The sequence below is a fragment of the Daktulosphaira vitifoliae genome, unplaced genomic scaffold (genome assembly GCF_025091365.1).
Source record: "Daktulosphaira vitifoliae isolate Bord-2020 unplaced genomic scaffold, ASM2509136v1 Scaffold_3, whole genome shotgun sequence".
Lineage (NCBI taxonomy): Eukaryota > Metazoa > Arthropoda > Insecta > Hemiptera > Phylloxeridae > Daktulosphaira > Daktulosphaira vitifoliae.
In genome coordinates this window covers 17,925,556-17,937,876 of record NW_026099574.1, presented here as the reverse complement: position 1 = coordinate 17,937,876, position 12,321 = coordinate 17,925,556, and the positions used below count along the sequence as shown (strand labels likewise).

General features: G+C 23.7%; 2 protein-coding genes and 1 long non-coding RNA gene across 6 annotated transcripts in view; 2 read left to right on the top strand and 1 right to left on the bottom strand.

Moving 5' to 3' along the window:
• The window catches only part of LOC126902487 (cathepsin B-like cysteine proteinase 4), a 4,638-nt gene extending 3,381 nt beyond the window's left edge, over positions 1-1,257 (top strand). The window contains exons 4-6 of the mRNA XM_050679826.1: positions 340-472; positions 571-687; positions 779-1,257. Of these exons, the coding sequence (XP_050535783.1) occupies positions 340-472; positions 571-687; positions 779-984 (456 nt within the window). The 3' untranslated portion in view covers positions 985-1,257. The remainder of the gene's footprint in view (positions 1-339; positions 473-570; positions 688-778) is intronic.
• The window catches only part of LOC126902489 (uncharacterized), an 11,431-nt gene extending 2,413 nt beyond the window's left edge, over positions 1-9,018 (bottom strand). The window contains exons 1-3 of one of the 2 annotated variants that reach the window (XR_007703226.1): positions 8,604-9,018; positions 6,439-6,492; positions 6,233-6,371 (exon numbers count right to left, since the gene is read on the bottom strand). This is a non-coding gene — a long non-coding RNA (uncharacterized LOC126902489). Of the gene's footprint in view, positions 1-6,232; positions 6,372-6,438; positions 6,493-6,614; positions 6,741-8,603 lie in introns of those variants that run through there. The other variant, XR_007703227.1, reaches the window with a different exon arrangement.
• LOC126902485 (uncharacterized) overlaps positions 3,682-12,321 on the top strand; it is a 47,439-nt gene continuing 38,799 nt past the window's right edge. The window contains exons 1-2 of one of the 3 annotated variants that reach the window (XM_050679812.1): positions 3,734-3,875; positions 9,249-9,342. In XM_050679812.1, coding sequence (XP_050535769.1) covers positions 9,250-9,342 — 93 coding nt within the window. In that variant the 5' untranslated portion in view covers positions 3,734-3,875; position 9,249. Of the gene's footprint in view, positions 3,876-9,247; positions 9,343-12,321 lie in introns of those variants that run through there. The other 2 variants (XM_050679821.1, XM_050679815.1) reach the window with 2 other exon arrangements.

Below are 12,321 nucleotides of genomic sequence, written 5' to 3'. Positions count from 1 at the left end.
AAAAAAAAAAAAAAAAAACACATCATAGTAAAACCAATACCTTCTCAGCTTCGCATCGAAGCTAAAATTAAAAAATGAAGTCGGAATTTAGATACAAATATGTCAGTTAACCTACCCTAGGGCCAGTTATGTTATAAATGTTGAAGGATCTTACTCATCCAGAATTACTCCTTGTGTATTTATATAACAAGTATAAGGTGACCATTAAATTATATGATGAAAAAAATATAATTATATAAGCATACTCATATATGCTAACAATTAGATTATTAAACATTATATTATATATGTTTTTCTAATTAAAAAAGAATATCTTAAATTATCATCCTTATTATTTAGGGTTGTCAACCGTACAGTATAGCTCCAAGTGCTGTCGAACTTAGCTTTGAAAATACCGCTGATACTCCTGAATGCTATCACACTTGTACTAATCCCCATTATACGACACCCTTACAAAATGATCTTTATTTTGGTATGTAAATGGATAAAATGTCCAAAAATCATTAATGTAGTAGTTGTTATTATTGTATTAACATAAATTTTATGTTTCATTGTTAATCGAATTTTTAGCGAGTAAGGTTTATACGGTAAAGCCTAAAATGAAACCAATAATGTATGAAATCTACAAAAATGGTCCCGTTGTGGCAGCCATGAAAACTTACGAAGATTTTTTTCACTATAAAAGTGGTAAATATTTAATAAATTGAATTATATTTGTTGTATAACGATTTTAATTAAAAAAAACTTTTATTATTTTAAATTACCTATTGTATTGAAGGAATTTATCAATATAAGACTGGTTCATCAAAAGGTGATCATGCTATTAAACTAATTGGATGGGGTGAAGAAAATGGAATGCTCTACTGGTTAGCAGTTAATACTTGGGGTACATTGTGGGGGATGGATGGAATATTTAAAATAAAACGGGGTAGCAATGAATGTGGAATTGAAAGTCGTATATCAGGTGGCTTACCAAAGTTATAAAAATATACTTAATGTCTTTACACTAATAAAAAAACAGAACAAATTATTTGAAATCATATGATTTACATATTAAGTAGGATATAATCCATTTATTTTTTTAACTTTTGTTAAATTTAACTACAGTTTCATTTATAATTATTTAAAAAATGTATATGTATACCTTAAAAAATATTTATACTTCTAAATTACATACATTTTGATATGTTTTTAAGTTGTGTTATGATATAAGTTAAATAATTTGTGTAAAAGTAATAATTAGAACATAAATATATTTTTGATAATGTCTGAATATTAAAATTTATCCATATTTAAGTTTTTTAATTCTAAATATTTGAAAGAATTAGAAAAAGTTAAATTATTGTTTTGATTTTTTTTTATCTAACACTAATGTAATATAATTTGACCGATATATTAATTGAGCTTATAATTTTATTTTGTATGAATTCGATATATATATATATTTTAAACTATGTATAAAGTAAATTTAATTTTTACTATGGATCTCAATATATTATATTGATAAATATTGTAATTTTACGTGACACAATGCATTATAATTCTTAAGTATTTAAAGTAGTAATTTAAGATAAAAATTAGAATTAAAAATGTATTTTCCTACATTATTTAGACAGCAAAAATGTTATTTCGTAGATACTAGATATACGTTATATTTTCTTAGCGTTTTCAATTTTACTAGAATATAGAAAGTGTTGTGTATTATTAATAAAAACAAAATACATGTTTTAATTTTTTTTCCGAATTTTGTATGAATAGGTCGAATTATTTTACTTTAAACAATAGCTGATTCCTAGAATATATTATACACATATAGGAAAAAAAACCCTGCATAATGGTGACGTGGCATAGTTAGATCAAGTATAATGATATCTGACAGTGATTAAAATCACTATAAAAAAAACTCTTCGATGCAAATCTTAAATAGTGTTTAAATTAAAAAAATTGATGGATTATTACATGATCTGCTATTTCCTTATTTATATCCTGATTGAGATAAAGTATGTCCAATAAACGAAGGATATAAATATTATTTCTCATAAAAAAATTATATTGATCCATACATTTTTTAAAAATTTTCACACAAAAATAGCTTTTGGTAGCCATTTTCACCGTGAAGACAAAATAAAATCCAAAAATGTTTTTTTCATAATAAAATACATTATATTAGTTTTAATTTAAGATATATATATAAGTGTCAGACTTTCCGGAACACTTTCAAAAGTTAAGTTGAAAAAGTTCTACTTTCTATATGCATTTTTTATATTTGAAGCCCCCCCATATATAGGGAAATAGTTTGATTTAAAAAAAAAGTTGAAAAAGTAAATTTTTTATGAAAAAGTTGTCATTTTAAATCCCCCCTGTGGGCAGGTTAAGGGTCAGATTTATAAAAAAAATATACCAAATGATAGGTAAAGACATCAAGCATCTATAAAAAAATTATACTGATTTTGTTCATTTTTGAAAAAGTTATGGCAATTTTAAGTAAAAAAAATTGAAAAATTTCGAAAATTAGCGATTTTTAAATTTCTATTTTTTTTTGGAGATTTCCTTCATTTGCGGGGAACGAGGGAAAAATTTTGAATTTTTAAGGGTAATGTCTTCAACTAGATACGATTTGTGATCTTTTGACGTATTGTTGAAAGAAATCAGTCCAGTGAGAGCTGAGAAAAAGTGGCAACAGACATAAAAAAAACACATCAATGTAAAACCAATACTTTCTCAGCTTCGCATTGAAGCTAAAACATAGATAATGTTATATTTAATTTATATTGAAAATTTTGGTATTTCAGTGACTGTTAATAAAAAAATTTTTCCACTAAACGTTATATTTTATTAATGATAACAGTGATAATCTTACTATGCAATCAATAATTAGGTTTTGATGATATTTGGGTGACCCGTAATCTCCTAGTCTCTTTTACAGTTAATACTTTTCTATTTAATAGGTTGAGACTTACTTAATATAAGTATAAATTATGGAAATTATATATTTTTACAAGCGATAAAAATATATGTAGAATTTATTAGCAAAAACGCTTATTTTATTTAATTTTGATAAAAGTTTAAAGTAATGTTAATGCTATGACTAACATTTAGTGGGATTACTGAACAACAGTCAGACAATTTGTTCAGTCAACATCACAAATTATATAAATAAAAAAACATAATAAGAGATATTATCACTTTAGCATAAACTGAATATGAATATTAGTTTAAAAATATCACACTTACAATGACTAAAATATTTTAATCAACTGCAGGTTTCATTTTATTGTGATAATTTTTGAAATATTTTTATAAATGAATTAGCGTATGTAAACAATTTATCGGGCGAATGGGAAATCACTATTTGTCATCTCTATTGTCTTAAACAAAAAATATAAACTTTAAATATAACAAACTTAGAAATAACGAATTATGATTGGTTAATGGTCATAAAAAATGTTACATTTAATAGAAATTAACATTCAAAAATATTTTAGAATTATAATTTTATTTTGAAAACTTTAATGAGAAAAAAGTGAATTTTTCTATATAAATTTTCTCGTTATTTTTTATGAGCTGATATTATTGTATGGTCAATGAAGTGATTGTGTAGCAACACCACGTGTTCGGGTGGGAGTCGTGTACTACGTTGTCTTGTAGCCCTTGGACTTGGCAAATACTGAGCTACGGGTGGTGGGGACAACGGCGCCGTGTCAGCTGTATGGCGTCAGCGGGGTCGGCTACGGTTTTCTGGGACCGCGTCCAAAGAAACGCGGTTCACTGCATTACGGGACAAACGTGACTTTTGTGTGCAAACGACAACGATCGAACACTTTACGAAGGCACAACAGTGTAAATTTACAGATGTAACTACCTCAGGTTTAAGGGTATGTATTTTAAGTTATACAACTATGTGTGGCGTTTTCGATTATTTAACACAAGAAGTAGAATTAATAGTATTTGTGCTAAGAATTAATGATAAATAGAGATTATATAATAAATTACATTTATCATAACAGCTCTTATAAAGTTAATTATGTATTTTTTTAAAGTAATTAAATATTTGGTGAATGCTACTTTTTATATAGTTAACAACATTTAACAATGATAAATAAATTCATATACGTAAACAATTTTCGTGCAAGTTCGGATAATCAAAATGCTTAATAAAGGATTTTTACTTTAGTGTAATAGTAATTTGTGAAATAAAATAAAGATGTTGACTTCAATATTGAGGAAAGATCAAAAATTCAGGATCAAAAATATTGTTTATTAAATAATAACAGAAGCACCATAAACAGTAATAACATTGTCATTTCTTTTCACGTTTTTGCAGTCTATTAGATCTATAGATGTCTCCTCGAAGAGGAAGTCTCTGAACTATAAATGTTCGGGTATGAGAGGTTAGTCTGTTGCCGGATTAATTGTACTAATTCTAATCATTAAATATTTTTTGACTTTTTGTTTTGTTAATATCCCCATTGTTTTAGTATTTAAGAGGTTATTATGATCATATATTAGACATTTTAAAAAATATATTTTTAAAACGCAAAATACATAATTTTACTGTGATGTAATTTTAGTTAAAATTTTATACAAACAAAATAACTTTTTTACGACCCATATTATTTAGTTTTGACGTAATACACTACTTGAGGTTTACATCGTTTAATTAAATAATATTATGCACGACTTTTTTTAGAATTCTTCAAAATTCATACTATGACATCATCATTATAATAACTTTCTGTTAGAACCAGTTCACATATAAATTTTAACTAGAACATTAATTACAGTTGACGTTTGGTGCAATTTTAGTCTTCTTTATTTATTTTGAATTATAACAGACGTCTATTAATTCGTAAAAAATATATCCATTATTTTATTTTATTTATTCTTTGACGAGTATATTTTGAAATACTTTCTATAGCAAAATGCTAAATGAATGCAGTATGCGTATTAACTTACCGGATGACTTACTTGCAAAAGACAATTGTATGCTATTTAATGAATATCAATTATTTTGCTAAATATTGGTGATCCGCCAACAACATAAGCATGTTTTTTGGAGGGATTGAAAATCTTTCATTCACATACTTTTTAATTTTTTTTAATTGAACATTGTTTAATGTATATTCTTGTTAAATTACAATGATAATCATGTAAGTTGTAGTATGTCTGAGATATTCAGGTGTTTTATTTAGATTTTGATAAAAACATATTATTTTACATATGTACTTATAGAATGTACATATAAATGAAAAGAAAAGATGATGAAAACATATTATACTTCTAGATGTCTTTGTCACGCTTTCAGGCAACACTTAGACGTTTTTATGATGAAAACTTCTCTTAAATAATTTATCTTTATTTTAATAATTAGCTAAAAAAAGTATAATTTTTTATTTGTTTTAATGGCCTACAGGCCATTTAGGTTTATAGTGGTCTTCATAAATGAGGTTATTACTTAATCATAAATACAAGATATACAGTCAGTATAGTCAGTCCGTAGGCTGTAATAGTAACTCCTATTACTGGGCTCAATATACGAAATAGTATTTGGTAGTGCGCAAGTACAGTCTCGTTACTTTTAACACTAAAACAGCTAAAAGAAAAAAAGTTTACGCATGGCACATAAAAGCTCATAAACGAAAATAATTATTTTATTTTGTCCATAAAATGATTTTCAGAAAACTTTACTACATCTTCGTATAATAAGTAGTCTCAACATAATATTACAAACAAATTAATTTAATGAATAAAGTGCTAACAACATTGATATTGTGTGAAAAGGTCATTGTTGCGATTCCTTGAAAGGTCATTAAAAAATTATATTACTAGAGTGCATTTATAATCATAAAACAAAAACGTTCATAAGGAAAGCAAAAGAAGCCATATGAAAGAGATAAAATAATTGACTATTTAAACTAGACAAAGTTAAATGAAGAAATATAAAATTTAATTATTAATGTTCTTACTTTAAAAATAAACTATAATTTCTTAGTCATACTCGATTTTTTATGTAATTTTCCTATTTATTAAAAAATATTATCTTTTTAGAAAAAAATATAGACCAAAAATATAGCTAACACCTTTTATTATTCACTATAACTAAATATCGTATTGAATTGTAAAATTATTAAAATAAATAAACTTTGTCATTATTTTGTTAAATAGTTTTATGTTGAGTAATAAAAACTGGTTAAACAGTTATTTATTTAAAAATTTGCTTGTTAAAACTTACTTAATACTAAATGTATTCTTGCTCCATCAATCGAGAAGAGTACGCTTTTTTTTTAATTTTATATCAATTCATTACTCATTAATTATTGATCAAATCTCTCGATTATTACTGAACTTTTATTTTTTGATTGTTTGTCTAGCTGAAAATAAACATTTTTTACAACTACCATATACTATAACTTATATGTGATAGAAAAATATGCGCACTTTTATTCCAGATTACTCTGCAGAATGTCCCACAAGGTTCTGACGTCTTTTGATCTAGCAAATATTTAGAGTTAAATATTTTTTTTTAACTTGTAATACCTTAAGACTATAATAGTATTATACATAAAATTTATTTTTTATTTTATTAAAATAAAATAAGATTTATTGATAGTTACCAGAATTATAAAAATAAATCAAGATACCCTAAGCTATTTTTTAGACATTTTCTTACCAAAAATTATGACGGGCTGAAAACTAATTAAGGATAAGTATTTATTGACTTATAATCATTTTAATACATAAAGAAGGTATGTAGTGCGGGTGGAGTATAATACATACTCCACCCATATTACTAAAATTATAAATATATGTCATGTTATAATACGTAACATGATAAATATATACCAGTACAAGCTGTACCTACCTGCGCTATATACCCACTCAATGTATTAAAATGCTTGTATCTCAATAAATACTTATCTTAAAATTATTATCGATCTATGACCATTTTTTGTAAGGAAAGAGTATTCTTATAAAAAATCCGAAATTTCATAAACATGTATTGGAAGTTTTTACGCATACATCATAAAGGAAAATTTTGATAAATATTAATAAAAAAAATGACATATTTGAGAATGAACAAATTTTCAATACTATACGACAAAATTACACTACTTATGTGTAAAATTAACGTTTATACTAAATACATTATATTGGGAATTTGTGGATCATTTCTTAGTGTTATTATTTTAAAAACAAAAAAATTTTATTTTATTATTTTAATATTAAAAAATATACTTTTTCATTTTTTCTATGGGTTTTGTAATTTTTATCACAACACATTTACAGGCCGCACTCCTTCTATTCTCTAAGTATAATAATATAAAAATAAAGTACATTGACTTAAAGATTGTTCTTTTCCATATTAAATCATTACCTTATAATTAAGTTAGTTAAATATGTATGTTCCCATTTAAAAATACCTTCTTAGCTAAACATCGGAGTTATAAAAGTTCCTACTAATGGGATAATATTAAAAACATTTTATGATTAATAAACTAAGAAAATCATGTACTTTAAATAAACGAAAAAAAAAAAAATTCTCAATATTGTTTTTATTTTTGATTAATAGTGTGCTCAATTATAAGAGAATCATTATGTGCATAGGGCAAAGTGTGGGTAGTTATAAACAAATTTGAGAGTTTAAACCAAATAAACATATAATTTGTGTTTTATAATATTATATAAAATAACTCATTTTCAAAATATTTATTGGTTTAAACATTTTTTTGCTTATTAGAAAACTATTATGAAATCAAAAATGCGATGTTAAAAATTAAATTAATTAACCTCATATTAATGAGTGTTTATGAAGTCTGTCAACATTTATTAATTAAATGGTATTTATTTTTATTATTAAAATATAATTATTACAGAAATATAATTCGTCCATAATTTCTATTTTAGTATGGTTTTTTAATCCTTTTACAACTACCTCTGATAAATATTATTCAGGGGCAGTAATATTCATGCAATTAAGGAATTATAAATACTTAAATTACACATTTTTAACCATTATATTATCGTCAGATGATCAAATCAAATTATCTAGTAGATATATTAAAAAATAAAACAAACATTTTTCATGAACTGCTTTAAAAAGTGGATTAATTGTAAACCTCAGAGAACATTTAAAATTAATTTTATAGTTTAATAAATAAAATTATACATAAATTTTTTTTTGTATAATCATTAAAGGACAAAATATGATTGATTTATTAAATAAATTTTTTTTTAAATAAAAATTAATTAAATAAATTCAAATCAAATATTGTTATTTTAATTTAAAATATATATAAAATTATAGAACTCAATAAATACATTTACAAAAATTATTTTTTAAAATTAATTACTTTAATATAAACTTTTCAATACATTTATTGTAGTATTATATAGCACTAATTTATTATGGGTAAAAAAATGAAAATAAATTAGTACTAGTTTATCTAAACTTTATAATGTTTTATTTATTTTATAATAAAAATATGGTATCTTATAGGAATTTTTACCAAGAATGTGCGTTAAGTTTTTTTATTAGAAAGGTTGTAATATTCTTTATGGGTATTCTATAGTTTAGTATAAATTTCAGAATAAGTTATACTTACATTAATTATTTAACAAATGATCGATATAATTAATTTGTAAAGTATGAATAAAAATAATAGTTACTGGTATTTTTGTTAATTGGATATAATGTTTTATATAATATTATATTTTCTTTCAAGGAAGAATCATTTATTTACTTTGAATTGTTAAACTGTAATGTATATTTATTTCATGGAAAATATATATGATGTTTATTCGTGGTATTAGGTGATAAACTAAACCAACTACCAATAAGAAATAGCAATTTATTAGTAGTTATGTTACAAAGTCTAATTATAAATATGGTTCTTACCGTTGTTCGGAATTTTTCTCTGTAGTGTAGTTATTATATTCTAATTATTCAAACTCTTACTAATTACTTTTATATTTGTGCTAATTTATTTATGTATCTCTGCAGTTTGTCCATTCTATAGCTTTCTAATCTATATATACGTGTTTCAAACTTATAAAAATATCATTTGGAAATTGATAATAACTGAAATTTCTGTTTTAAAATTTACATACAAGTGAGTTTTTAAATAAAAAAAATAATGTCATATATATATTCTAAATAAAATTTGATTTTTATATTTTTATTACTATTAGCAAATAATTTAACTTTATGAATTATACACAAGAAAATAAGGAATTATAATGTATTGCAGGATGTCCGAATTTATTGTGTTGACTGGAGGACCACCATGGGGTTTTCAAATTATTGGTGGTAAAAATACAAATTATCCGTTGAAAATTTTAAAGGTATGTTACTTATCAATTATATTTAAAATTATAATTTTATATGTGTTGTTAAAATTAAGAATGTATGAGCTAAGAGACTTCTAGCTAATTCATATTAGTATAATTAATTGAAGTTAGTTTTACTGCATACATTTTGACACAAGATATAGATACAGCGTTTATTTATATCGTAAGATTAAATTAATTTTTGTTTACTTTATACTAGCGAGTTTATGCAAGTACATTCTCTCATGACTGTATAATTACTCAATTAACTTATTGAAAATTATTATAACTCATTTATTTTTTGCAAGATACTAATTGTATTAAAATATACAAAATCTACTATATTTTCATAGAAATTATTTAATTTAAAATAGTGGAAAATAATGGGATAAAATTCTATCATCCAAATAGAATTACCCCTAATTATATTCTTATATTTTATCTTGGATATGTATCTGATTGAGTAACTAACCCTTGGTATATCTAATCTGAACTTATCTTTGAAAACTTACTTAAAATCTGTTTTAATTTATTAATTAGAACTGTTATTTATTACATTTAATACGATATAAGTATTTTCAAATAATAAGAAAAAAATAACTGGGAAAATCATGAGTTGAATTAGTAACAACTCTTTATAAATGCAATTTTTCAGCGTCTAGCCAAGTACTCATTGGCCTCGGTCCCATGTAAGTCAGAAACATTAGTAAACATTATTTTTAGATTTAACTTGAATAAAATATCATGTTTTGCTCATTCCTGCTTTATTTTAACAAACACAAACCTTATCATTGGAATATTTTCAAAAACATAACTATTGGATTGACCATTACGATAGAATGTCAAATACATTAATAGGCAGGCACAACAATAACCATATGCCTTCCTTAATTGACCACTTGAGTTTATTTTACCGTAATATTGTAAGAAAAGTATGGAGTGCACTCTTTAACCTTTAGAAGTGTCAATATATCATTTATAGAATCGAAATTTAGCCATAGATGCAAATTATAGGGGACTTAAAGGAGATTAGCACATATTTTTTTTTATTTTAACACGGTCGACATAGTGTTGGACGCCCTGGAACTACCGTGAGGTATTGCTTCAGGGCGAGGAGATTAGCACCTACAAAATTAAAAAAAAATATGTGTAATAAGTACACATGTTCTTATTCTAAAATTCTTTAAACAGAGTGTTCAGTAAGTAAGGAAACAGGTCAATTTCTATAAACAATGAGAGCAATAGAAATCTGTTTCATTGTTTACTGAAAACTTAATATAATAATTATATATAGAAATTTTAGGGAGAGGGAAGTTAGATATTATAAACCATATCAAAAATTTTTTTGAAATATCGCTTATGAATTTAGCTCTGAAAATTATTGATTCTTTTCTAATATATACAGTATATAAAAACACAAAAACTATTACCACCATTCATTAAATCAATAATATTAAATCCTAAACTTTATTTTAAATAAATACAATCAAATTTGTTACTATAAAACTAAATTGGTTGTTTTATTGCTCTTTGGAACCATTCGATAAAATTTTATTTTACTGAATAATTATAAGTAACGCCAAATAGTCGAGTACGCTGGATACCGAATATAAGTTTCCAAATATATTCCTAGTCTTAAACTAATAATTCTGATAACCTTTTTAAAACTTGTGTTCCTATATCAGTCTATGTAATATTTTTGTATTACTTCATATTTATAGATGTGTATTTTGATTTTGTTGAAAAATTAAATGTATCTTAGAAAATATTTTTTGGTAAAAAATTATATTCTAAAAAAAAAAACTTGTTAAACTAAAAATCATTTAGGTCCTTTTAAATAATTACCTATTCAAATATAATTTTACAACAAAAGAATTTCTCTTAAGTTTTAACGATTTCAAATGTTTTATTTTATATTAATTTCTTAAAAAATAATAAATTATGATTCAAGATAAAATTTTGTTATAATGATTAATAAAGTATCTTACAATTATATAGATAAGTTTATTTCTGATATTTTTGCAAATAATAGTTTTTAATACTAATTAATTTTGTTTTAAATTTAAAACCAAATACTGAAATATTTTTCTATACATGTATTATGTCAAAAGTTTTTTAACATGTAAAGTTTCAGTGATTTTAATTAGGCCTTTACTGTTAGGTTTCACTTTAGTTTTTTGTAATGATTCGGTGGAGTCCCTTAAAATTTATATTTTTTTTGGTTCGGTATGTTCTACATTTTTACATAGTATGACTCAGTTGGATCTAAACAAATTTTTTTATTTAACACTCTGGTTTGTTTCTGTCTGATTGAAATTTTTATTTAGTAGTACGGTTTTTTTGGGTTCATATACAATTTTTATCTGTCTTGGTCCAATTTTTATTGCATATAAAATTTCGGTCCAGTCTTCACTTTTTAATTTTTCAAAACTGTTAGATTTAGTCCTTGAATATTCAAACAATGCAAATCTCTAATATGAAAAATGGCGAGTACAAAACGGGTTGGAGCTAATAAAATAACTATTTGATGTAGATTTCATCTCTTGTTTAGTTATAAAAATGTTAATCAAATATGATGAAGTCCTCTAAAAGTTAAACTGCTAACGAATAACTTGTATATAAACTTTCCTAAAATTTATATTGCTTCCGTATTACATACATGTAAAGTTCACTAAAACATAATTTTACAATGTAACTAATATTTTTTTAAATTAAAATATAATTTTTAAAATTAAAACTCTGCATATTTGGTATTACTTATAGTTATATATTACATATACAAAATACTCATTAAAGGAGTATTTTTAATGAGTATATTAATTTTCATAATTACGAAATTTGCCTATTGTAATCTTTATTTGTAGTTAATAAATAAAATTTATAGAAAATAAAATTATTTCGAAACAAAGATATTTAATTTAAATTAAATCCTACAATATTATCAATTTTGTAAACAACGTTCGAAATAATATACACTTAGTATAAAACTAATTT